We start from the raw sequence: 25,271 nt of genomic DNA, 5'->3' as shown, positions 1-25,271 counted from the left end.
CGGCTCTTTCCCTGAGTATTTCACAATTGTGCCCGATGGCTGGAATGGTGTCTGTATTAATACCTCAAGGCAAGAACTGACGATGCTCCTGGACGTTTAATTCGTGATGTTCCTGCCTCAAGATGCTCTGCGCTGATTGAGTTATCTTTGTGTGGCTTGCTGTGGACTCAAAATATGGCCGTGCTTCTCTCGCTTTCACTCGTTGCTGTGCTTTTTGTCATTTACACAACAGTCACTTCTCTAAACAAAAATCATCACCAGAAGCTCAAAACGGCTGAGTACGGATGCGCATCACCTCCACGACTCATCAATCAACGACCATGGGGAATAGACAGGCTCGAGCAGATCTTCCGGGCGGATGCAGAATCGCGCCTTATGGAGTTGTTTCTTTTCCATTTTCGTCTATGGGGGACAACTTTGGAACAAAAGTTCTTGGGAACACTTGCTTTCGGCACTATAGAGCCACGAAATCTAGAAGCCATCCTAAGCACAAACTTTGAAGACTGGTCACTCGGCTTGCGGGATCAAGTCATGAAACCATTCTTCGGGTCTGGCATCTTCACGCAGGACGGCAAGGCATGGGAAACTTCAAGAGCACTTCTGAGGCCACAGTTCACACATCGACAATACGAGGATTGTGAGGTCTTTCGAGGGTCCGTCGACGCGTTACTGGATAATCTGGCGACTCAGGGACCGCAAGCGGATTTACAACCTCATATCTTTGCGCTGACTCTAGACGTCACAACAGCGTTTCTTTTCGGCGATTCCGTAGGATCATTGACTGGATCTGCTGGAAGAGATGCCGCCGATTTTGCTGCGGCCTTCAATGTCGCGCAAGACTATGTGGCGAAGCGGATGCGCTTGCAGGACCTATACTGGCTCGTCGGAGGTACCAAGTTTCGTCGGGCGTGCGCCACAGTTCACTCTTTCGCCGACCATATCATTGACAAGAATCTTTCGACAGACCGCAAGGAAGAAAGAACTGGAAAGTACGTATTTCTAGACTCACTGGCAGAGGCTTGCCCAGACCGAAAGATCTTGAGAAGCCAGATTATTAACGTCCTTGTGGCTGGAAGAGACACAACGGCCTGCACAATTTCGTGGACTTTCTTCTTGTTGATGCGACATCCACACGTGCTTCAGAAGCTCAAAGAAGAGATAAATGAAGTTTTCGCCGATAGACCTACAGTCAGCCGGAGGGAATTGAAGAACATGACCTATTTGCAAAACGTTTTAAAGGAGACTTTACGACTCTTCCCCTCTGTACCAGTCAACTCTAGAACCGCAGTCAAAGACACAATTCTGCCTGTGGGAGGTGGTGAAAATCTTCAGTCGCCAGTGTTTGTACCCAAGGGCGCTGCTGTAGCATACAGCGTCTACTCGATGCATCGTAGACCAGACTTCTATGGCCTGGACGCAGAACTGTTTCGACCTGAAAGATGGGAGGAAGACATGCCAATGAATCAGGACACTATCAATTCACGATGGGGATACCTGCCGTTCAATGGAGGACCTCGGATTTGTCTGGGAATGGACTTTGGGTTGACAGAAGCAGCATACGTGGTTGTCCGGCTGTTGCAACGATTTCCTGACATAAGATTACCAGCAGATGAGAAGGTTGAGCTGGTCGGTGTGGAGCAGCAGACAATGACACTTGTGATGTCTAGCACTAAAGGTTGCAGAGTTGACCTCGGGGAAGTTTCGAGATAGAACGTCAGACATATTCAATTCAATGCAATTGTCCGTTCTGTCAAAACGAAAGTACTTTTCGTCGGCGCAACGTCGGATCCGGGTAGGAATACTACTCCATATTCCAGCAGACAGTGGTTGGGTTTCAGTCCGAATCTGCATATATTTGCTTTCGTTTGTATGCGCACTGAAACGAAAGTGCACTTGCGTTCGGTTGAAGAATAGCTCCTACATCGTTTGCATGTGTACCGAGAAGCTGCAACTTGTGCAATCTAGAGGTTGACTGCAGCGCAACCAATTTGACTAAGCATGAGATAACTTCCCACTCCACTGCGCAGAATCGCGGTAGCGGTGTTGGCGTTCCGGTTTTGGCTGGTCCGCAAAGCCAAGCTTTGCCTTCGTAAGCTGGCTCGGAGACGATGGGTCTATCAAAAGTATGCTCCATCTGCAACTCATGCTAAGCGACCTTTTGGCAAATGGTCGCGTGAGTTTGTGATCTGAAGCTTGGTCCTGCAGGCAAGGATGTCTTGGAATCCCTTACTCAAGATGTCATTGATATCGCGAACCACATGTTCCACTCGTGTAACCGAATGCGTGTGTAGCAGACGAAACAAGATCTCCGATTGCTGTTGGTGTAGATAGCGTCTGAACTTGTGAGTGTAGGTTGTGATTGTCGCAATCGTCCGACGGACTGTAATCGGAAGGAGCGTCGTAAGCTAGTCTATAGAACAACACAACAGCAGTTCTCTTTGCCTATGATAGCAACCACACAACTCGCTTGGTTGCCTCGTTACATCTCCTGTCGTCCTCATCTCTTTGCTTACACTTGCTAGTCAATTCGAGAAAATGCTGTTGTCCCTGTTCTCGACATATGTGTCTTTACACTTTTTCAGCATAGGAATTGCGCAGGAAGATCCAACAACAGATGAGAATCTGCTCCAATTCAAGTCTCGCCCCGACCTATACCCTCCGCGACTGTTTGTCGATACAAGCCAAGATGGAATCAGCCCAGGTTACATCTTCATGTCACCCTATCAAAGCTTTCAGAACAGCGCAGCGATATATGAATCCGACGGCACGTTGATATGGTATGGATTTGGAGTCACCGGCTCAGGCAATGTACACGATTTTCGTGTTTGCCAGTACAACAACACAAATCATCTCTGCTTCTTCCAGGGTGAGCAATATCGAGGCTATGCACGAGGCCAAGCGGTTATTATGGACACCAATCTCAGAACTGTCAGAACAGTTACAGCCCTAAATTCGCGATCAGCACTGGATCAGCATGAATTCAATATTGTCGATGGTACTGATAGCGCACTTACCACAACCTACCATCCTGAACGATACGATCTGTCAGCCTTTAACATCACTGATGGTGAAGGGTGGATACAAAACAGCATTTTCCAAGACGTCAATTTGACAACCGACGAGCTCACATTTGAATGGAGTGCTATCGAGCATGTCGCCCTCACCGAAAGTTATGTCGATCCAAACCAGTCCGAAGTCGTGGGTACTGGCTTCAATGCAGCTTCTCCATGGGACTACTTCCACATCAATTCAGTCGATAAGAACGAAGACGGTGACTATTTGATATCTGCTCGGCACGTTAGCACGCTGTACAAAATTAGTGGTACTGATGGAAGCATTATCTGGCGGTGTGGCGGCAAGCTCTCCGACTACGAGCTTTTGAACGGGTTAAACTGGTCTTATCAGCACGATGCTCGTTGGCTGTCGTCTAACGATAGCATGGACGTCATCTCATTCTTCGACAATGCCTCCAATGGATTTAATGGATCTGCCGACCACTCTTCAGGCTATATCATACAGCTGGATCACGAAGCAGGCACTGTCGACCTCCTCCATGCGTACCCAGCACCTCTCGACCTACCCATTTCTGCCAGTCAAGGCAATTTGCAAATACTGAATGAGACCGATTGGACGAATTCGAATGCCTTTGTGGGCTGGGGAAATTCACCTACCGTGACCGAGCATACTTCCGATGGAACTATCATCTACCGTGCTAACGTTGCATCAGATGGCAAGATGAATTATCGAGCCTACAAGTACGACATAGCTCTGACTCCCTATGACAGTCCCGCGCTTTACACTTATGCACCTGATACCGAATCGAACACTGTCTATTACATGAGCTGGAATGGTGCAACCGAACTCCGCAAGTGGCGTGTCTATGGTCGTGCTGATTGTGAGACCGAATGGACCCTACTCGACGAAATCGAAAAGAGTGGTTTCGAAACCGATTATACCTCACAAGGATATCAGGAGTTTGGCATGGTCGAGGCTGTAGCAGCGGATGGTACTGGCTTGCGCAATTCAACCAATCGAGGTGTCCGAGCTTTCGTGCCCAGTTCGGCCATCAGTGATAGCTGTACTGGTGAGGGGTGTACTGAAGCCAAAGCATACAGCGCGAGCCCAGGACAGGTAGTGGTAGCAGAGACGAGGGATGGTTGTCCAGCACTATCACTGGAGCTGGCGAGCACGAACGCACCCTCAGCTACTAGTAGTGCTGTTAAGTCAGGGTCAGTGCTGCTGACGGGAGTTTCCTTGGGATTCGCCAGTACGTGCTTCATCGGGCTCCTGTTATAGTATAGAGGTTACCAAGAGAAGTTGCGGTTGCTGAGTCGGCATGACATAGGTCTCCTTCGCATTGTTTCGGATGACCAGAGAGGTGAATATGCCAGACCTTAGAGCACGAGCAATCATAGTCCATAACAGCATGTAGCTGCTCGTTCATCGTGCTGGGAGGAGAGTATAGTAATCACAATGCTGTATATGATCAAAATGCTGCTTACGATGTCCTCCAGCTCAGAGCTTGGAGAGCTCATGTGCTTTGAATCATCGCTCAGGCATCACTTGTAGCAGTCATTGTGCCGGGCAATATTCGGCGCGAGGCATCAATATTTTGCTGGAGTTCACAATTGAGCCTTTGGTGCATTGCAAGGTATAGTCATCAGGATCGCTCGAAGAGGTGATAGCCCTATTCTCAACTAGTACTCAATCTCGTAGCTGCTCTCAAGTCAAGCTGCCACGATGATCTGCTCCTCTTGCCGGCGTACTCTGCTCGCCCGCATATCCAATCTACCCACATCCTCCTCAAGCACCTTGCGACACACCAGCATCCGAACAATTTCAACACACCCAGCAAACAGAGCCGCCGCGCCCGGCACACCAACATCCTCCACCCCCTCCGTCGCAGCAGAAACCCAACCCTTCTCAGAAACCTTCTTCCCCTCAACCTCCAGCGCCCAAACACCTCCTCTATCCTCCTCCACCACAAAACCCAACGCCGCAAATCCCATCCACCTCACCAGCTCCATCGCAGGCGGAACTCCCCTAACAACCCTCAGCTACGTTAAACAACCAACCAAACCCCTCGTCGCCCTCGAAGACCACGAATATCCCCCTTGGCTATGGACGCTCATCCCAAACCCCAACGCGCCCTCGACGGGCAATAGCATAGACGGCGGGATCGACGTGTCGAGCATGACGAAGAAGCAGCGCTCGAAGTACGAGCGGAAGATGGCGAAGATGTTGGCGGGGATGGAGAAGCCTGTGCCGTTGCATGAGCAGAGTAAGGATTTAGTTGAGGCTGAGGAAGGAGGGGTGGTTTTTGCGGACAGGAGGAGGGAGTTGACGAGGAGTATGAGGGAGGCGAGGAGGAAGGAGATTAGGGAGGCGAATTTTTTGAGGAGTATGTAAAAGGTTTTTGGATGGATGGTCTACATGTGATGGGAAGAGTAGGATGTATTGCGGGATGTAAGAGCACAGCAGCTTAGTGTACATCAAAGAGAGACACACTCATTCTGTGTCGCGTTACTAGAACGACAAGACACTGCGATTTGGCTGTCTGATTGCGCACCATATACCACAATGGCACTCGATTTGGAAGGATGAATAGCGGCATCATGTACGTTTGTAGAACAACAAGGGCAAGCGAGACCTCAGGCATTTTGCAACCATATTATGTGTGTTGTTCGCCTTTACAGTTTTGAGGCAAGGTAAAAGACGTGCTCCTGATCATTGTGCTCCAGAACACAAGAGATCCGATCAATTGCTCATATCTATTATGATCAGTATTCTTAATCTACTGTCTCTCGCCAGAAGATTTCCTGGTAGACGCCATTGGAGATAGGGTCTGATTGTGCGGTTTTGAGATGATATGGGTTTCTACCTATCCAGTCCCTTGTAATGTTCCCCTTAGAGTAGAATACGTAATGTGCTAACAGAGAGCTGTATAAGTTTTCATGGTGTAAAATTGCTGGTACTGTCGATGTTCTTTCGCTAGCATAAGACGACTTCAACAGTCATAACCTATCTGGGATGAAGGTGCTTTAGATTGTGATTTTGTCCACCAATCTCGACTCTCGGCGATAACTTCTTCGCTCTCTGATTGTCCGTTGCCAAATCATGCTCTATTGCCGTACAGAAATCGAACGAAGGAGATGTAGATGCATGCAACCGTGGTATCTGGTCTATCGCGCTCGACCACCCGGCTTACTCCAGTCAAAAATACGTTCTGCCAACATGCTTGTCTCCTCCATGGTATGTCTCCAGTAAATCTCAAAAACCTTGACTCCTGATCGCTACGTCAACTCTGTGGTTCGGTACCTCGTTACTCATCCGTCGTTGTTTCATCCTTCATGGAGCCAACTAAGCCCCTGCCGTGGTCAGTCGTAACTTGCTCAACCCGGTTCGGAAACCACGGATAGCCTCCCTGCCACAACTCATTCCCTCGAGGCCAACCTGAGCCTCGCGATGACCTACTTCCTTGCCCCAAGCATAACCTGCACTGAAAGAAATGGCTGAAAATACAAGAACGACACCGGCAGAAATGAACCATGTCATCATCGTTGGACTGACCAACATCTCTTCAGGCGTTGGTGTCTGTTTTGTGACAGCTCGAACCTTCTTCGCCTGCCGCTCTTTACTCGACTCACGGGATTTTCGCTTAGGAGAGACCCTTGGAGAGGCTGGAGGTACCACTCGATTCTCGTTGTCCATCTCAGATTCCGGGACTAGCCTGAGGGTGGTCGGTTGATTCGAACGACGAGTAGTCTGTTGGTGGTCATGGTCACGATCCTTTCGAACAGCATTAGCGCACGAGAGTAGTGTGGTGAGCGAGGCTCGTAAAGCGGCATCGTGATCAGGCGAAATGTTGGAGCTCACCCTTTGTTGTGATGGTCTTTGTATGGTCGGGACACGATTGGAAGGGAGACGATGTGAGGACGAGGGCGGCGGTTGTTGCGGAGGAAAGTAGGAATCGACGGGCTGAGAGCTTGAGATGGGTCCTGTTCTTCCATGTGGAGGATGTGAGAAAGCGTGCGGCTGAGGTGTGAAGATGTTCCTCTCGACATGGGTCACGCCGAGTGCTGTTCGTGTATCGTCTTCTTCTTCTTCTTCTTCTCCAGCATTCGAGGTGTTTGAAACATCTTCGTTAGAGCTGCTCAACACCTTGTCACTGTCCGATTCACTCTCGGTATATTCGTCTTGACTACTGCCTGCGACACTGGTAGAACGTGCAGCTGGCTGGTTGGCAGCGCTCGGGCCTGTAATTCGAAGTTGTCGAGATCTTCTGGCATTATCCCTGCGAATCTGCAATCCGGTCGTGATGATCTCATCGCGATCATGGTTAGTGGCTAGCGAGGAGGAGGACGGTTGTGACGAGAGATCTATCCATGAATCTGCCTCGTGTGAATGCATGCCTGTCAGAATCAGAGATGAATGCTCACCTTCAAACCTGGATCTTCTTGTGCTTTGATGTGATTGTACATTAGAACGATCCTGTGACCATGTTTGTCGCCTGTCACGTCTCTCCGAACTAATTGGTTCCAAATGAGATGGTCGCATGGCGTACCTGCCTGCAAGCACACCTGCACAGCTGATACTTGTTGAGCGACAATGTGCCTTGCCAGAGTCGGACCAGCTCAGAGTTTTTACTGCACGCTGTGCTCTTTCAAGTACTCGTAACGAATTAACGGATTTAGGAGATCGACTCCGATGCTTCACCGCTGATAAGTGAACTCGATAGGCAGCGGGGTATGAATAGAACTCGACCCAATTGTCCGGATGATCGACGCCGGTTAGTGGTGGATATCACCTGGTGTAATACAAACAATAAGAAGCTGTTTGCCGCGATTGCTGATTGAGAGATGTCAGACGATGCAGCTCTACGAAGAAAGTACGACGATGGACGATGCGATCGAGGCAGGCCTGAGATGATCAGGTGCATGCCTTTTCTGGTGGCTGCCAGGGCTGTCGGGGTCTAGCAAGGTCCATTATGCAAGGCGGTCAAATGTGTCAAGCGCCGGGCAGACGTGGTCAGTAACTGATTGCAGCATTGCAAGATGATCCAATCACGTTACATCATCGGATGGGGGAAACTACCTGGAAGAATGCAGAAATATCCCTGCGTGAGGCTAGTGGAAGAAAACACTGCGAGAACGAACACGTAATTATTCAAAACAGGTGATATTATTGCATTTTTTGTTCATTCGACTTTTCAAGATGAGCACACTCATCGAAACGCCCCCAGTACCCACAGCCTATCCCACGAGCCCTCTATACATACAAGCAAGTGTTTGACACAAGTGATTCGGATAAGTGCAAGCAGACGTGCGACTTTTGCTGTCGTGATGCAGCAATCGGCATCGATGTCTTCAGTCATAGAGACTATCATAGCAGGATGCAGCTGTCAAGCTGAGGTTTGTGCTTAAGGTGGATGGCCTTAGTCGAAGGTCTGTCTCTGGCCTTTGAAGTCGCCAAATCCTCCTCGGTTGGTGCTGCCTCCACGACCACCTCGAGGAGCTCCACGACCTCTACCTCCGAAGCCACCTCGACCACCACGACCTCCTCGATCACCGCCTCTGCCACGACCACCACCAAATCCGCCACGGCCTCGTCCACCACCGAAGCCTCCACCTTCTTCTCTTGGTGGTCGTGGCTGGCTGTAATCGAGACGAATTGGTCTCTTGGAGATGTAGGCACCTTGCATAGCCTCGAGGGCGCCAGCAGCTTCCTCGACATTCTGGAATGTAACATAGCCAAATCCCTTAAGACTGCCCGTAGCCTGATCGGTCGGAAGACGAACACTCAAGATTGTGCCATATGGTGTAAACGCCTCTGAGACCTGCTCCTGACCAACGTCGAACGATAGGTTGCCAACAAAGAGAGTATCCGTTGGCTCACTTAGCTGATCACCGTAGCTCTTTCGTCGGTTATCTTGCTGCTCTCGGTTATCAGGCTTGACACTTGCCCAATCGAGGTTGATCGCTCTGCCATCAAGCTCAAATCCCTTCTTGGCTTCGTAAGCTTTGGCAGCGTCGTCTGCGTTGACAAACTCCACATAGCCGAAACCTTTGGCACGTTGTGTGGCCTTATCATACATAACGCGAACACCTGACAACTCACCATGCTCCTCGAAGGTCTCTCGAAGCCATGCTTCATCTATGTTCCATGATAGATTGCCGACGAACAAGTTCTTCTTGCCCGGTTCGCCGCTAGCGGCAGTGTCTGTCTTTGCCTTCTTGGTAACTGGTTCGGCTTCTTCTTCGGCCTTGCGCTTGTTGGCTTTCATGGCTGGTTTCTTTTCTGCTTCATCCTCGCTAGAGTCGGAACTTTCGCTATCGCTGTCGTCCTCAGACTCATCGTTCTTGGCTGCGACCTTCACGCCACTAGGCTTTGCTGACTTCTCGTCTTCGCTGCTATCGTCGTCATCTGAAGAATCCACTTGATCAACTGGGGGAGCTTGACCTAACACAGCACCGGTAGGAGCGTCCTCCTCGTCGGAGGATTCAGAGGAATCGGAAGCGGAGTCGTCGCTCTCGTCCTTCTTGGCAGGAACCTTTGCGCCATTGGTCTTGGCTGCGACGCCAACTTTCTTTGGTGCAGATTTGTCGTCCTCGGAAGAGGCAGACTCGTCAGAGGTGTCAGCATCGCTCTCATCGCTAGAATCGTCCTTGGCGGCAGCTTTCTTAGTACCGTTGACTTTGCCGTTGGCGGCTGGCTTCTTCGTCTCGACCTCGCTTTCGGAAGAATCACTCTCTGAAGAGGATTCAGGCTCAGGTGTAGGCTCTTTAACCTTCTTCTTGTCCTTCTTCTCTTTCTTGGACTTCTTTTCGTCCTTCTCGCTCACCTTAGCGACATCCTTCGGCTTAACATCTTTTGTAGACTTTTTCACGCCTACGTCTTTTGTCTTGGACAATGCATCAGTCTTCGACGACTTTGCAGTCTTATCGGCAGACTTGGTTTTCGACATCTCTGTAGGAGATTAGCAACTTCAAGATATGAGCTTTGTGTACGACTTACTGTATGAAATCCCTCAGACACACAAATACCCTCTGAAGATCGATGTTGGATCAATCAGTAAAGCCGTCACCCACTGTGATGTTGTATCGAGCCCACAAGTTCCCTCGGCTTCTCGTTGACTAACGGAAAGCTTGATAGAATAATGCGACAAGACCACAAGACCCTCGGATGAATTTAATAGACACAACAGGTAGAGACAAGCAGAAACCTTTTTGCAATTGATACACTTTACCCTCAGTTGCCAAGACTCAATAACCCTCAAGCTATGCCCTCAGGAATACTTTCGCCCACAAAAGATAGATAAAACCGCAATCGATACAAGTGAAAGATGCTTGTAGAATGCGACAAAAAGTTGTGAAGATATAGCTCGAAGAAAAAACGTCCGACAAGGCAAACTGGAAAATTTGGAGACCACGCTAAGATACGATAAGCTGCCTTGTGTATATCCACATGTAAAATACTTGCCGTGTTGAGCGATGTTCGATACGGAGTTTGGCGGCAGACATGCTGTAAACACCAACCTCTTCAATCTTTGCTGTCTCGGAGAAGGGATACTCCGACACCGAGCTTTTTCTCAAAGCAACTCGAAGCTCCTGATTGGGTTGTCTATCAAACGTGAGGTCTTAGCAAGCGGCCTGGAACTGCTATAGTGCACCGAACATGATTCATTGACGAGTGCTTTCACTAGCTTCATCCCTTTCCTTCATTAGAAGTTATGTCTGCAGCTTCAACACCACACAAGCCTCGCAAGAAGAAGAGACAGCTTGTCCGAAGCAATACCTTAACAGATATAGCAAAAGTCCAACCCGGATCAGACCGCATCGATCCAGAATTCAATCTTGTATCTTTCTTGCTTCCTGCCCGAGGCAAATCACAATGGATATCGGTACCGCTAATCCTCATCTTCACGGGCCTATTCAGGTGGTGTGTTGGGATATGGGGCTATTCAGGCCAAGGTATTCCTCCCATGCACGGTGATTTTGAGGCTCAAAGACATTGGATGGAAATTACTCAACACACACCACCTTCAATGTGGTACTTCTACGATCTGCCGTATTGGGGTCTAGATTATCCGCCTTTGACAGCGTACCACAGCTGGATCTGTGGGAAGATTGGCACTTTGATCAATCCAGAATGGTTCGCACTCTACAGTTCTAGAGGTTACGAAAGTCAGAGCCTGAAAGTCTATATGCGGGCGACAGTCATTGTGTCTGAGTATCTGGTATACGTAGCGGCACTGATCATATTCATCAGACATTACAGCAGAAGTCAAGGTTTAGGGACGACGGCATCGAATATTGCTCTCGTTGCTATTCTTATGCAACCAGCAACGATGCTCATTGACCACGGCCATTTTCAATATAACACCGTCATGCTCGGATTTGTCATTGCGAGCTTGTCCAGTATATACGCGGGTCGTCCGTTATGGTCTTGCATCTACTTCGTTGCAGCGCTTGGTTTTAAGCAGATGGCACTTTACTACGCACCAGCAGTTTTCGCCTACCTCCTGGGCTCATGCCTTTCACCACGTTTGCGCATAGGTCGGTTGCTTGCTATTGCGATTATCACGATTGTCGCTTTTGCTGCACTACTTGCACCACTTCTCGCAGGCACGCTCTACGATCTCTATCGTGGCTTTGACTTGCCCTACCGACCACCCCCACCGTTCCTTGCGCAACGACGGATTACCTTGGATGGCAAGACACCAGTTGGTGCCATACTGTTGCAACTCTCACAGATGGTTCACCGCATTTTTCCTTTCGCTCGAGGAGTGTTCGAAGACAAGGTAGCGAACTTCTGGTGCGCACTTAACACTGTCTTCAAGCTTCAGAAAATCGAGACTTTAATCGCACTTCCACGTTTATCCGCATATATGACATTCATGTCTATCCTACCTGGTATGGTCATTCTCCTTGGCTGTCCTAAACCACAACTCCTCCCTTACGCATTTGCAAGCAGCGCCTTTGGCTTTTTCCTCTTCAGCTTCCAGGTTCACGAGAAATCGATCCTCCTCCCAGTACTACCTATGACCTTGCTGCTCGGCAGTAGCAAAGGACTTTCCAAGGAATACAGAGCCTGGATCGGCTTCGCCAACGCCCTTGCAGTTTGGACGATGTTCCCACTGCTTCGTCGAGATGGCCTGGCGATCCCATACACTGTCCTTACAGCTCTGTGGACATGGCTACTTGGCCTACCGATCTTCAGTGTTAGTTGCTACTACGATCCCGATCTGCCCAATGTACCGGGTCGACCACTCGCGCCTGATGAGCTGCGGACACCGACCAAGATCTTCCACTGGTGGTCGTACATACTCATGCTGTTCTGGCATTTGTTGTCAGCGTTTGCAAAGCCACCTGATAACAAGCCAGATCTATGGATCGTGGTCAATGCTTGCTTCGGATGCCTCGGGTTCGGCATATGCTATTTATGGTGCACGTGGAAACTAATACTTGAGTCCGGACTACTAGACGATTACTTCGAGTACATTGAGAGGAGAGTCGATGCGGCATTGAACGAGGCAGATAAGAGAGTGACGAAGTACCTCGGCGAGGAAGAGACTATCACAGAAGAGAAGGAAGATGGATCTGCCGACAGTGCTAGCGTCGTTGCGACGCCGAGTAGTGGTGAGAAGCACAGTAAGAAGAAAGGCAAAGGTAGGAAACGGTAATGGATGTTTATGCCCATCAGCGTTCTCCTCCGGGATCAGAGGCAAGGTCGTTAATGATCGATTTTGTACATCATAAAAGTATGTAGGTCCGTCTATGGATCTGAAGTTGCATCAGCATCAGAAGAGTAGCACGGCGCGGATCTGGACATATCATGCTAGTCTATTAGGAATTAATATTGATGTCAGATCCACAGTGAACGTTTAAGAATACCACGCTCAGTAAAATCCGCATAAAACCCCCAGCTCTTCACAGGAAGAACAACTCGTCATTCCTGTAGTAAATATTCATGATTCATACCATTCATCACCCATCCATACCCTGCGGCCAGCCCAATCTTGTACACCTCTACTCATAATTCAACGTCTGCCTCAACGACCAAATCTCACCATTCCCAACCCGTCCCACAACCCTCTCAACCACAACCTCGCAAGGCATAATCACCCTCCTCTCCTCCCCACCATCCTCCCCACCACCACGTCTCTCCCACCAAATCTCACCACGGTCTTCTCCATTCTCCTCACTCCACAAAGTCCGCACCTTCTGCTTCTCCTCCCAAGGACTCACACCAACAGCATGCTCGAGCACAAATCTCCGCAGATTCCTCACGGCTTTGTCCTCGTCTCTTTGCGCCGAGATGTCGGATGTGTCGTCTGGCCTGTCTTCCCAGGGTTTGCGCGGTAGAGACTGCATAGCGCTGTTTAGAGGTGCGAGGAGCGTGGTATTACTTGCTGCGTTGCTGGATTCTAGCCGACCACTCAGCGAGGAGATGTCTCGCGTCAAGGAAGCGAAGATGTTGATTTGCCGCTGGGTTGGGAGGATGTCGGAGATTGTTAGTTGATTGCTATCGCTGCTGCTGCTGCCGCTGCCAGTTGACTGGTCTGGGATGGCGGGTCCGAGGTTCTCAGGTCGTGAAGCCATGGGTGATTGCTCGCTTCGAGCATGGAGTTGTTGCGGCGGTGGGGGTATTTGGTCGAGTTTTGACTGGTGGTCGGGGAGGGATATGATGTTGCGTGCGCCGGTTAGAGATGCACCAAGGAGGGCGATATAGAGATATGGACGCATTTTTTGTGTGTTCGTATAATACTAAGCGAAGATTGGTTTTGAATTTGAAGCGCTATCTCGTCGCAGGCTTCTTCGTCTCGTCGGGCGCAGCGGCGGATGACGTTGCTCAGGTTTCCAGGCAGGAACAATTCTACTGCTCCGTATGAGCGAAGACGTGAGGGCACAGGAACGTCCTCACAGTGTATACTCATAGTGGCTAACAGGAGCTTCAAAATACTGCTAATAGTAGTCCAGAACACACTCTAGCTTCTGGTTGTGGGTCAGGCTCATAGGAATTGGTTATGAGAGTTCTCACGTTGGTTCTTCGTATCTAGTCCTGAAATGCTGGCGTGTAGGCTATCTACCGACTGGATGCATGGACATTGCTAACAAAAATGTTCCCAAAATTGTATCTTGGTCAATCGTGCAAGCTTTCTTCCATTCGTCGTCATCGTGTATTCGTTCTTCAGCCAAATAGCTGTAAACGGGGTAACCTCCTCCTACCTCTTCTATCCTCGTCCTACGACATGCTTCCGCGTCGTCTTCTCGAGCTGGAGTAATCCTTTCCATATGCCAAATCGTCTTGATCTCTTTCGTTCCGTACAGAAATAGAAACGGACCCTCCTATCGATGATCCCTGGTTCGTTCCGCCGGACCAATCTCTCGTGTCATGTCTCTGCCACCATGAGGATCACCACGAGCCATAGGGTGATCAGGAGGATATAGGTTATGCGAAACTCTGCCAGTCTTTGTGTCTATGTAGGTGAACCCTCCTGCTGGAACAGGGGGTTGAGCCATCTGGTGAACAGGGAAGGTATGGGCCTGCGCGAAATTCGCAGGACTCGGTACTGGTCCTTGTGGCTGCGGTTGCGGAGAAGTATGAAACGTATTAGGTCTTTGCATCTGTCCTGGACCTATAGGTGGTCTCTGATTTGCGTGTTGGTTCGATGTAATTTGCCAGGGTGCTGGCTGGTTCGGAAAGGTGTGATCGTTATGCAGAGCCTGGATATAAGGATTGTTCGAAGGTGGCTGGATGAAACTCTGCTGATGAGCTGGAAGTACTAAGTGTGAGTGCTGAGGTGGCTGTTGGTATGCTTGATGCTGAGGGATCTGCAATGGAGGGTGGGCATATTGCTGACTCAGTGGTGGTGGTGGTTGATGTTGCTGCCATGCTTCGGGTCTTGGGTCATTAGGTGGCGCACTTGATGGACGAGGCGGCTTCTGTGGTGGTTGCAGGTAGTTCGATTGCTGGCTATCAACGCGAGGTGGTCTCGAGTAAGGTCGGTCGTCGTCCCTCCTCTTCTTCCTTCTTTCACGTGCTTCAATCTTGTCCTTGTTGAATTCATTGAGCAGATAGCCAGCTGCCACAACTTCCAGCCCACCCAAGAGAACCATCTCGACCACCTGTCGCACTGGCACGAAGAACGACAAGTACAGTCATGATGCTCCGAGACTATATCGGTCGCAAGCACAGCTGAGCCCACACTGAACCAAATGCATATTGCGGAACACGTAAGTGAACTGCTCGGAAATGACGACACTCCTCAGGACGACATGCGGGATAAGCGGAGCCTCGAGAAGCTTAGCTACCGCCCTGAAAGTGAAGGTGTGGAGTTGAGCTCTTCTTTTGAATAATGCTCAATATTGACATCTTGTTTGCACTTTAAGATATTTCTCCAGAACTGTTGCTTCTGACCGTACTTTGGGTGTGGCTAAAGTCGTTGCGATAATGAGAAAAATCAATGGTATGTCGAGGCGAGGCACTCAGCATGCCTGCGATAACAATTCCGGATGCCCATCTACTGGAAATACCTCAACCGCTATGCTATCACTTCGGCGCTGATGCACCCTGAATACCACAACTCGCAAGCCCATACCAGTCCTTGCAGACTTCTCTGCCTTGCACTCTGAGACCTCTCACTTCCCACAAGCGGTTATTACTAAAGATCCATACGATGCTACCCTGACCATTGCCTAAGTCAGGCCCAAACGCGAAGTTGTTGCTTGTCTCACCAAGAAATACCTTGCCTATCAGGACGCCTTGTTGATTCCAAACATGAACACCATCGCCACAGCCTGCCCAAACATTTCCACTGATATCGGCGTGAATTCCGTCGGGCAAACCACTGTCAACATAGGCGAAGGTTCGCCTGTTGCTGACTGTACGATGATTAGGAGAGATGTTGTAGGCGTAGATTGTGGCAGGCCGTGTCAGGTTCAGGTCGGGTCCTGTAGCACCTGTATCGGTTACGTATAACGTTTTGAGGTCGGAGGAAAACTCCTGTTCCAATCGAATACGTTAGCGACACGAAACAAGCATACCATCTATACCATCGTGTGCTAATTGGAAGTGGTAAGGTCTGACTTACCAGTCCATTCGGCTGTACGAAACCGTCTGCCACTACTTGCAACACACCGGTAGCCGGTTCAAATCTGTATACTTGTTGCGGGATGGTAGGTGCTGGTCTGAAGTTCTGGTAGTATCCGTAAGCAGCATCTGTGAACCATATGTCGCCTGTCTATGAGTTAGTCATAAGCACGTTAGCAAGAGAGGAGATTCGTGTACCTGTAATTGGATGTTGCCTTGCGTCGTTGACTGAGGAGAAGTTTCTTGGACCGAGAAAGTTGTTGAGTACAACGTTACTGCTGTTGCTTTCTGGGTTGACGGACACAAGACCGCTATAGTGAATGAAGTCACCCTGATCGCACCAGATCTGGTTCGGTGGAGGAGCTGAGATATTAGCTCCCACAGGGTAAAATGTAGTACCACCATTAGCTTCTTGAAGGTTGGGAAATTGAGACGCCGTAATGTTATTGACACTCCAGTCTCGGTTGAGATATATAATCGTCATGTTGATAGGATCTTGTAGCGACTGGTAATTTGATGACACGTACAAAGCGTGAGTGGCTGCATCGTAGACTCCTCCCTCATGGAAAGCCTGGTAGGGAAGATCTACTAGCAGTCTCGCCGTGGCATTCGTATACAAAACAGATTGACTCCAAGAGTTGTCGTACGAAAGCAGTGAAATAGCCGGAGTGCTGATATTCGTGACAGAGAGTGTTGAGAAATACAGAGGGTTCGTCGCCAAGGCGAGCAAGTCGACGTTGACTATCGACATGGTCGGATGTGACTACCATTCTGTTACATGATATAGAGAGGAGAGGAGGAGCACCTCATGCTCGTATACAAATCACCAAGGCGACTTTTCCCCCTTCGCTATCATACCGACTGTTAGACTGCAAGCTCGGTGTGCTGCTATGCCCCAAACCATGACGTCGTGCCGAAGAACAAGCACGTCCCGATCGAGAGGAACGACCGCGTCGTAATGGAAACTTACAGCCAGAATTTGTCGCTCTCGGTTGAATTGAGGACATGCCAAGGTCGAAAATGAGGAGCTCATATGGGGTGAGTTTGAAAAGACAAACCATTAGCGTCTCTGTAGGTGGTTGAACGGAATGTCGGTGTTCGTTACAACGTCATTCAGTACGTGAAATCTCGACTAAATAAGCATATTTTATGAAGCAGATCGATTCATGATCGGTCTGACATCCGGTACGAGTGCCATTCGTGAGAGGTCCCAGCTCCATCTGGTCTGGGTTGTATGGTCTAAGGATGTTCGTCTCCTACCACTAGCTAATTATCAGGAGCTCCATTCAGTGACCGAATACGAGTAGCTTCTGTACTAGAGCTTAGTACGTAGATGTCCACTTGAGCTCTCTGATCAGTACGGAGTGGGGTCGATAACTGGGAGTCTCATGTGAGCAGGTCGCTTCTTGGATTTACAGTGCTATAGGTTCTACAGTGCTGTGATGCCAAGGAATGGCACCCGCTTCGCCAGTGACCAGCACTGGTCTGAATGCCTCAGATCTGTGGCAGAAACAAGACTTTGTGTATACCAGTAGGAGCATTTCTAAAAGCCTTGGAATCTTTGATCTGTGGCAATCAAGGAAGGGAAGAAAGACGTAAGCTTCTTTCGTTTCGAATGCTCGTACCATGCCCAGGGCTCTGGCCGTCACCTAGACGCGCCACCATCACGATAAGGTCGACAACGAGAACGGGGAGCCAATGCTTCAGTTATGGGGAAGATGTGGAAGATATTCCTTTTTTTTCTCTTCAATTTGCCCACATGCTGTGGTCTATAGGGTGAACTACAGGAGAACAGAAAGGCCGAGAGGTAAGAAGAGATGGTAACGAAACACTTCAGAGGTCAGAACATGGACTTGTCTCCTGGTCGTGATGCGTAATTCCAACCATTATCAAACTGATCTCCTGATCCCAACCTCACCAAGATTACATGGCCACTTTGAGCAGATATCTCAGCTTCAAGTGGCTCACATTGTAGGAGATATACTCATTGTATTGCAAATAGCCTCCAGATTTATGGTTCGGATTTGGACCGAGACTTCCATCAGCCTGACGACAATGTTAGTTCTGGTTTGATAAAGTCCCATCATATGCCGACTCACCATCAATACCCCTTTCAGGTTCTCATTGATACAGCTAGCGTCCTTGAACTTTGACGGAACCTCTTGGCCAACACCTTTCGTAGCGATGCAGTTGTGCTTCTTAGCAGCTTCTTCGGCATTGGAGTCTCCTGTGTCGATCTCATACATAGGTCGTGACATCTCTGCTTCAACCAGCATCAGGAGGCCAACACCTCCTGACATACTTGACATGCAGTAATTTGCGGATTTACTGGAACAATCTGCCAGGTATACGCCTTTCCCAAAGGCGTATCCATTGAGCGGTGCCTCTACGATTAATTAGACTCCTCGGACTCAAAATGTAATCTGCTAGCCAAGCATACCTGGAGGAGCAATACGGAGTCCCTGAGAAAGGATACCACCGTAGTTGGTAGTTCTGGACCCGTGCCAGAGCAGAAATGTTTGTCGATCTTTCAGCTTTTTGATCGCCTTCTCGTAGCGCTCTGCCTCTCCATAACGCTCGACCCTGAAGATATCTTGTAGCCTATATCGTAGACCGTGACCACTGCTGCTGGTGTTAAGTAGCAGTTTCTGTATTTCCTGGTATTCTGATGATTTGTGGTCGAGAGCAGTCAACTCTTTGAGGTTCAGGTCGTCGTAATGACGATCGAGGCGGCTCGCGCTTACGCCATCCTTCGACTTATCAGTCGTTTTCATGATAGTGTTCGCGACTTCCATATCTGTCAGCGTGTCGAGCATGACTACTTCCCGTGTGATTGCATCTTGGTTGTCAATCAGTGGAGGACGGTTACGACCAAACACGTGAGGAATAGTCGAATAGTACTTGTTCGTCCACTCTTCAAGAACCTGTCGGTGTTAGTCTTTTGCTCATCCTTGACTACACCACGAACCTCTTTTCTATCACGATTGTACTTGTTTTTTGCCAGGCTTGGGTGCTTGACCAAAGAGGCTAATTCTCGAAGTTGTTCGAATCCAGTCTTGAGCGTTGATTTGCTCAATTTTCCAAGCGGTAACTTATCCTGGTTGTAACCAATTGATTCGAGCACAGCGTTGAAATGATTCTCACTGTAGATATGGATTAGCTAAAGTGAGGGAAACTGGCAAGAGCCGTACTTGAAGACTAGCTCCATCAATCTCTGAGTAGGCAAGTCAAGCTCGCTCTTTACGGTGTCCTTCTTGTTATTTGCAGTGTCGCTGTCGTCGTTGTCTTCCTTGTCATCGTCCTCATAGGATTTCTCAATGTAGGTGTACTTCTTGTCCTTTGGCTTATTGGTTCTGTCCGACCACTCAAGACCACTCTTATCTTTGAATTTCTTCTCAAACTCTTTCTTGGCATCCTCTAAGGTCGAGTACTCTGTTGTTTTCACCTGGCCATCCTCACCAACTCTGCCCCACCTGGCGTGAGCGAAGTAAACTTTCTTCTTGCTGTTAGACTGAAGGACTTGCAGCATGTAGAACTAGGCAGAGGGTGAGTATTTCTTGGTTGAGACTGAGACAGGACTACCTTATTGTTGTTGCCTGAGACGTTGCTCAGGTTCAGTGAAGCGTCCCAAATCGTCTCATCATCGTCTATATGGATGTGAACCTCAGCTATCTCAATAAGCAGATGATTCACTGATCGACAAAGGATATGTTACCATTCTCATTAAAGCCTTCGTCAACTTTCACTTCAGGACGACTCTTCTGAGCACCAACAGCTGTCTTCTGCTTTTTCGTGCCGGCACTTGTACCAGCACCAGTTCGTTTCCTAGTTGCAGGCATACTTGGTTAGAGCTCACGTAAGTCTATTCACTGGGTCGCCTTGTACGGTTAAAAAAAGACAACATAGGTGTAACTGTGAGGGTTTCGAAGAAGAAATTGATCAGGGACTGGTATAGATTGGTGCTGCGTTTGAGGTTATTATGTAGGTATCATTCTCGCCACCGAAACTCTGGACTTGGGAATCAACACTCGATGCGCGAGCGTGTTAGAAAGTGAACAGGCACTTTTTCGAAAGCTCCCGCAGTGTGCGTAAGACATTTGCTATCACTGGAAGGTGAATTAAGGCAAGAGAGCTGGTGGCCTGAAGCAGAGCCGCACTAAGCCGTAATAAGCATCAGTTTTAAAGGTTAATGAGCCCATGGACTCCACTTTAGGCATGGTGCCTGAAAGTGGTGCCTATAATCTGCATCGTGCCACCCAGTCGTGCAAGTGAATTCGTGGTATTGCGACGCAGCTGCAAATGAACAAGTTGCGAGTCAACGAGGTATCGAAGTGTGGCCAGGCAGCATCAGGTGCAGTCTGGAGCAATCTCAGGTAGGTGTGTATTAGTCTCGTATTGCGAAGCTGAGCAGGGATCATCGATCAGTTGCTCGTTCGTTCGTCGACGAAATTGGTGGTCGATTTCTCCGTGTAATTGCTTTCCTGAGTCACATTGGTTTCATGACCCGTAACCATATAAGGCCTTCATTTGAGAGGCAGTACATGTATTGCTGGCCCAGTGAGACCTTTTTGCAGTAGAAAATCTAGAAGACATCTTCTGCAGTGACATGATATTCTCTGCCATTCTCACGGATATGTTGTTTGTGCTCGTCTCTAGCAAGGGGAATGCGCATGTCAAAAGCATCTTCACCTTTCATCGACCCACCGATGTCGTCGGAATAGTAGTCGACAACTCGGCGGAAAACACTGTACCCTAGTGATTCGTAGAGCTTGATGGCCAAACTATTCGACTCACGTACGAAAAGGTCCACAAACCAGGCGTGTTGTAGCTGACATGCATCTTCCAGCGCTCTCGTCAACAACCTCGCGTAGCCAAGTCTACGATATTGGGGAGCTATCGTCAGAGCAGTTACATGGCCGTGCCATGGCAGATAATGTGGTGAATCTCTTAGTCATGATCAGTAATTGTTGTGTTGATACAAACGAACATACTGCAGGTAGGCGGGTGAAGTCTCGACCTTGCCTATTATGTAACCAACAATCTGGCCATTCTCCTCAAGACAGAAGAAGAGAGAGGGCCATTTCATTAGATATTGTAGGTAGAAACTGATGTCGTAGTTCTCGGTATAAGGGTCGAGATTACATAGGTTGAGATGGAACAGGTCCGCTGGCTTGACACGTCTGATCACTGGCATTTTGACAGATTCGAGCTGGATAACAGCCTTCTATAGAGTCGGGAGAGTGATGGGTCATACAGACATGAGCGCAACGTTATCGTGTAGTTTTAGCTGGGTGTTGATGAGAGTGCTTAAGCATTGAGAGAAGAACTTGAACGCCTGTAAGTTCGGCCTTAGGAGCCTGAGGACCCACAAAATGGGTGCTGCAGTCAACCTGGTCCGGGCGGGCAACCTCGATGATCTGCATCGATACCGCGTTTACGGTATAGAATCGCAACGCCAGTGATGCAGGAACATTCGTGGCTGTATTGTACTACATGCAGTCGTAGAGTGTTTAGAAAGAGTAACAGCACTCAACAGTACGAGTACAGAATAAACGGTATAATGCGCAGGCACGACCCATCGAGAAGAGGCCTGCGATGATAGCGACGATGTCGTTTCTACCCACCACTCTGGTATCACCCACAAGTCCTACACGGAAGCGTAGGTCATTACGCGTCTCGGGCGTTGCTCCTTCGTACGAAGCCCCGAACTCTACTCTCAACGAAGTAGGCGACGAGAATCTACCACTTTATTCGAGCAACTCATCACCAACTTCCTCACAGCAATTCTCGGAAACAACACCTCGACCACTCTATACAGGCTCGAAACGGCCATCGTCGTCACGGTTGAGTATCGGTAGCAATATCAGCACTGGACTTGCTAGCAACGCTGGTTATGGAAACTTGGCAGACGAGTTAGAAGAGGCTTGGGACCCCGACATCGACGATCATGATATTTCCTTCCTCTCTGGCCTGCAAGAAGGCGACCCGGACGTGTTGCATAGTCCAGCGAGTAACGGGATGCGCGAGCTAGATCTTGAAACAGGACCTCCGAGTCCTGCGAAGACTAATCCTCCATATTCGCCTCGGAAGCCACCTAGTCCTTCGAAACAATGGGCTAGCATGGGAACACACCAGAAGACAGAGTCGCTATATGATGGATCAGATTATGGGCCTTCCTCAGACGACGAAGCTTTTGATTCAATCACGCCCACTTTGCAGCGCAGGATACATGACGTTGAGGAGATCACGAGGATATCGTCCAATGCAGACTCCCTATCCGAGTCGGGTGGTGTGATAGCAAGAACAACAGCCTCACTAAGAGACGGATTGGCAGCGCAGTCGAATATAGAGAGTGGGACGACACGATTGATCACGGCGTATAACTCTATGGCGACCCACCGATCACATCAGTCTCGTGAATTGATGAATGTCTCGCATGCTCTAATATCCAGTTTAGCCAACAGTATACTAAACCTACCGACAGAGACACTCGAGATCGTTATCGCCGAGCTTGATTCTCTAACTCAAGCACTACCTTTTCTTTCCATGTCTCCTCAGCCCTGCCCCACTCCTTTGAACGCGCTTCAGACGTTTGCAAATAATACACAGGAGTTACTGGCATTGATGCATGGTTTGTCCGACACGTTAACTGAGCACCGTCAATACCTCTTGACTGCCACTAGACGATTAAAATCCGTGCGCGAGCTGGTCAATGATCTTATCACAGAAGAAGAACTTTTATCGACGAGCATTATGCTTATCCAAGCCGGAGATTGGGATCGCAGGTGCAAAGAGCGGCACGCTGGAAAGGCTGTAACGGAAGTGCTGGAGGGTTTCAGGAAATCATGGGGTATCGATTATGTGGAAGGTGCATGGAGACCAACCACGGTCAAAAGGAGGAGTATTGCTGTACGTTGATACTCCCGTATCAGTCATAATGATCGAGAGTACAACAGTCACGCAGCGCGAGGATTGTGAATAACGACGAAGCATATACAAGGATACAATTCCAAGTGATTGAACTATCGACAATTATACAACATGACACATCCTATCTAGGGTACGTGCGAAACCACTCCATTCATTAGACGCCAAGTCATTCATGGATGGCACGAGCTCAGCAGGTGGTTTCATTCACGATCGTCTGGTGTGTGATCAAAGTCGAAACTCTCAACAAAAGTACTTCAAGCATTTCCACTATCTTACGGCGATGACCGCCGTAGCTCGGCATATTTCTCGATTCCGCCGCCAAGTTCCGAACACGAAGTCCTGCCAAGGTTCAGGCAGTCCAGCATTGACGTCGTGCTCTGAATTACTGAAACAAGTACTGCTATATTTATGGCTGTTTCATCACATGTACAGTCTTGTTAGGCACCTGTGCGAGTCGTCGCCAAGATGAAGAATGAATCTTTTCAACTTCTAAGCCTTATGCTTGGCACTGCAGCTACAGCACCTATCGTGACCGTGCTGAACGGTACATATGAGGGACGTTACTTGCCAGAATTCAGCCAGGATCTCTTTCTAGGTATACCTTATGCTCAGGACACCAGTCTCGCCAATAGGTATCGTGTCCCTCAGTCATTGAATGAGACATGGCCGGGCGTTCGTGCGGCCACACACTACAGCAATGCTTGTCCAGGCCTGTATCCGGAGCTGGACAGTATGTATGGAATGAGTGAGAATTGTCTGACCATTAACATTGTTCGACCCGCTGGAATAGAAGTCGACGCACAACTGCCGATCATGTTCTGGATTCATGGCGGCAGTTACCAGCTAGGGACCACAGGGCTGCCGAATTACAATCTTAGCTATATCGTGCAAAGGTCTGTTGACATAGGACGGCCTATCATCGCAGCCAGTATCAATTATCGTAAAGGTGGATGGGGCAATCTCTACTCCATTGAACTGCAAGGCTCTGGAAACACCAACTTAGCGCTTCGAGATATGCGCAAGGCGCTTGCCTGGGTATCCGAGAATATCAAGTGTTTTGGAGGTAATCCTAACAGTGTTACTGTCTGGGGTGAATCTTCCGGTTCTTTTGCTGTAGGTCAACTTCTACTTAGCTATGGTGGAAGGACAGATAATCTTTTTCATCGCTCCATTCAACAATCCGGAAGTGCAACGACTGCATGGACCAATGGCAGTGATTGGTATCAACCCATATACGACGACATTGTCAATCAAACTAATTGCTCCGAGGCAATCGATACACTTGCATGTTTACGTACAGTGCCATACGAAGTCCTCTTGCCCTTACTGGACAAATTTCCGACTCTTAATGGTGGACCCGGCTACTACCCGACCGTGGACGGAGACATCTTTCCCATGTATCCTACTGAAGCTTATCGCAATGGTCATTTCGCCACGTCGATACCTCATCTCTATGGCACGAACACCGACGAGGGTACAGATAATGCGCCTAGCGACGGCGTCATCAATACCGACGAGGACTTGTTCGCATTCCTTCTTAACAGCACAGGCTTTGACTTCCCGTCATCCACCGTAGATCAAATTATGCAACTATATCCTGATGATCCCGAGGTCGGCATTCCAGCTCACACAAGTATGAATCGCTTCGAAGACCACGGTCGTCAGTACAAGCGCATCGCTGCCATAATGGGCGACGTCTTTTATCATGCTCCACGCCTCGACGATGCCAGATCCTACACGAAATCTGCCGAGAGTGGATCGAAGACTTTCACATACAGATACAATACTCGAGGCTGGATGAACAATACCAATACGACTTATGTGGACGTCACAGGTTCATTCGCTCCTGATTACAAAGGCGTTGCTCATGCAAGCGAACTTGGCTTTGTGTTTGATAATCCTCATTTCCATGGCGTATGGGCGGGTTACTCGGAGTTGAGTGATTTGATCAGCGAGCTATGGATCAACTTCGCACATGACGGAACGCCAAATGTTGCACTGGTATCAGACTATGTGGTCGAGGAGGATGCAGAGGTCATTGAGCAGACCTTAGAGAATACAAATGTCACTGGGTTGCAGCGTCTTTATTGGCCTAGCTATGATGAGGACGAGAGAGGCCTGAACCTCGTGCTGCAGACACAAGGACAAGGCGGTTGCTACGTGGAGCCTGATACTTACCGCCTCGAGGGCAGAGAGTATCTTACGCAGTGGGCAAGGCGACGACATGTCTGAATCAGGGCAAAACGACA

General features: G+C 49.0%; 14 protein-coding genes across 14 annotated transcripts; 6 read left to right on the top strand and 8 right to left on the bottom strand.

The window, feature by feature from the left end:
- Nucleotides 1–174: 174 nt before the first annotated feature.
- LTR64_007462 (uncharacterized protein) lies at nucleotides 175–1,710 on the top strand (the record flags this gene model as incomplete). The annotated part of the gene is made up of 1 exon (XM_064901780.1): nucleotides 175–1,710. The coding sequence occupies one exon, from the start codon at nucleotides 175–177 to the stop codon at nucleotides 1,708–1,710; it is 1,536 nt and encodes a 511-aa protein (XP_064751459.1).
- Nucleotides 1,711–2,535: 825 nt separating this feature from the next.
- LTR64_007461 (uncharacterized protein) lies at nucleotides 2,536–4,296 on the top strand (the record flags this gene model as incomplete). Its single annotated transcript, XM_064901779.1, has 1 exon — nucleotides 2,536–4,296. One exon carries the CDS (start codon nucleotides 2,536–2,538, stop codon nucleotides 4,294–4,296), a length of 1,761 nt encoding a protein of 586 aa, XP_064751458.1.
- A 444-nt stretch (nucleotides 4,297–4,740) lies between these two features.
- LTR64_007460 (uncharacterized protein) lies at nucleotides 4,741–5,409 on the top strand (the record flags this gene model as incomplete). Its single annotated transcript, XM_064901778.1, has 1 exon — nucleotides 4,741–5,409. The coding sequence occupies one exon, from the start codon at nucleotides 4,741–4,743 to the stop codon at nucleotides 5,407–5,409; it is 669 nt and encodes a 222-aa protein (XP_064751457.1).
- Nucleotides 5,410–6,360: 951 nt separating this feature from the next.
- Nucleotides 6,361–7,481, bottom strand: LTR64_007459 (uncharacterized protein; the record flags this gene model as incomplete). Its single annotated transcript, XM_064901777.1, has 2 exons — nucleotides 6,361–7,412; nucleotides 7,448–7,481. The coding sequence occupies 2 exons, from the start codon at nucleotides 7,479–7,481 to the stop codon at nucleotides 6,361–6,363; spliced, it is 1,086 nt and encodes a 361-aa protein (XP_064751456.1).
- A 953-nt stretch (nucleotides 7,482–8,434) lies between these two features.
- NSR1 (nuclear localization sequence binding protein) lies at nucleotides 8,435–9,964 on the bottom strand (the record flags this gene model as incomplete). Its single annotated transcript, XM_064901776.1, has 1 exon — nucleotides 8,435–9,964. One exon carries the CDS (start codon nucleotides 9,962–9,964, stop codon nucleotides 8,435–8,437), a length of 1,530 nt encoding a protein of 509 aa, XP_064751455.1.
- Nucleotides 9,965–10,729: 765 nt separating this feature from the next.
- On the top strand, nucleotides 10,730–12,682 carry ALG6 (Glucosyltransferase-like protein; the record flags this gene model as incomplete). Its single annotated transcript, XM_064901775.1, has 1 exon — nucleotides 10,730–12,682. One exon carries the CDS (start codon nucleotides 10,730–10,732, stop codon nucleotides 12,680–12,682), a length of 1,953 nt encoding a protein of 650 aa, XP_064751454.1.
- Nucleotides 12,683–12,929: 247 nt separating this feature from the next.
- On the bottom strand, nucleotides 12,930–13,745 carry LTR64_007456 (uncharacterized protein; the record flags this gene model as incomplete). The annotated part of the gene is made up of 3 exons (XM_064901774.1): nucleotides 12,930–12,954; nucleotides 13,001–13,028; nucleotides 13,070–13,745. 3 exons carry the CDS (start codon nucleotides 13,743–13,745, stop codon nucleotides 12,930–12,932), a joined length of 729 nt encoding a protein of 242 aa, XP_064751453.1.
- Nucleotides 13,746–14,348: 603 nt separating this feature from the next.
- LTR64_007455 (uncharacterized protein) lies at nucleotides 14,349–15,119 on the bottom strand (the record flags this gene model as incomplete). Its single annotated transcript, XM_064901773.1, has 1 exon — nucleotides 14,349–15,119. One exon carries the CDS (start codon nucleotides 15,117–15,119, stop codon nucleotides 14,349–14,351), a length of 771 nt encoding a protein of 256 aa, XP_064751452.1.
- Nucleotides 15,120–15,552: 433 nt separating this feature from the next.
- On the bottom strand, nucleotides 15,553–16,843 carry LTR64_007454 (uncharacterized protein; the record flags this gene model as incomplete). The annotated part of the gene is made up of 3 exons (XM_064901772.1): nucleotides 15,553–16,005; nucleotides 16,094–16,239; nucleotides 16,291–16,843. 3 exons carry the CDS (start codon nucleotides 16,841–16,843, stop codon nucleotides 15,553–15,555), a joined length of 1,152 nt encoding a protein of 383 aa, XP_064751451.1.
- A 1,172-nt stretch (nucleotides 16,844–18,015) lies between these two features.
- Nucleotides 18,016–18,392, bottom strand: LTR64_007453 (uncharacterized protein; the record flags this gene model as incomplete). Its single annotated transcript, XM_064901771.1, has 2 exons — nucleotides 18,016–18,138; nucleotides 18,192–18,392. The coding sequence occupies 2 exons, from the start codon at nucleotides 18,390–18,392 to the stop codon at nucleotides 18,016–18,018; spliced, it is 324 nt and encodes a 107-aa protein (XP_064751450.1).
- A 126-nt stretch (nucleotides 18,393–18,518) lies between these two features.
- On the bottom strand, nucleotides 18,519–19,621 carry LTR64_007452 (uncharacterized protein; the record flags this gene model as incomplete). Its single annotated transcript, XM_064901770.1, has 3 exons — nucleotides 18,519–19,016; nucleotides 19,061–19,235; nucleotides 19,284–19,621. The coding sequence occupies 3 exons, from the start codon at nucleotides 19,619–19,621 to the stop codon at nucleotides 18,519–18,521; spliced, it is 1,011 nt and encodes a 336-aa protein (XP_064751449.1).
- Nucleotides 19,622–20,674: 1,053 nt separating this feature from the next.
- Nucleotides 20,675–21,286, bottom strand: naa20 (N-alpha-acetyltransferase 20; the record flags this gene model as incomplete). Its single annotated transcript, XM_064901769.1, has 2 exons — nucleotides 20,675–20,969; nucleotides 21,084–21,286. 2 exons carry the CDS (start codon nucleotides 21,284–21,286, stop codon nucleotides 20,675–20,677), a joined length of 498 nt encoding a protein of 165 aa, XP_064751448.1.
- A 413-nt stretch (nucleotides 21,287–21,699) lies between these two features.
- LTR64_007450 (uncharacterized protein) lies at nucleotides 21,700–23,010 on the top strand (the record flags this gene model as incomplete). Its single annotated transcript, XM_064901768.1, has 1 exon — nucleotides 21,700–23,010. The coding sequence occupies one exon, from the start codon at nucleotides 21,700–21,702 to the stop codon at nucleotides 23,008–23,010; it is 1,311 nt and encodes a 436-aa protein (XP_064751447.1).
- A 477-nt stretch (nucleotides 23,011–23,487) lies between these two features.
- LTR64_007449 (uncharacterized protein) lies at nucleotides 23,488–25,254 on the top strand (the record flags this gene model as incomplete). The annotated part of the gene is made up of 1 exon (XM_064901767.1): nucleotides 23,488–25,254. One exon carries the CDS (start codon nucleotides 23,488–23,490, stop codon nucleotides 25,252–25,254), a length of 1,767 nt encoding a protein of 588 aa, XP_064751446.1.
- Nucleotides 25,255–25,271: the final 17 nt, after the last annotated feature.

This window comes from Lithohypha guttulata (assembly GCF_036872675.1).
Source record: "Lithohypha guttulata strain CCFEE 5908 chromosome Unknown scaffold_6, whole genome shotgun sequence".
NCBI classification, from domain to species: domain Eukaryota; kingdom Fungi; phylum Ascomycota; class Eurotiomycetes; order Chaetothyriales; family Trichomeriaceae; genus Lithohypha; species Lithohypha guttulata.
The sequence above is the reverse complement of the archived record's forward strand: the minus strand, read 5'-3'. Positions and strand labels throughout refer to the sequence as shown.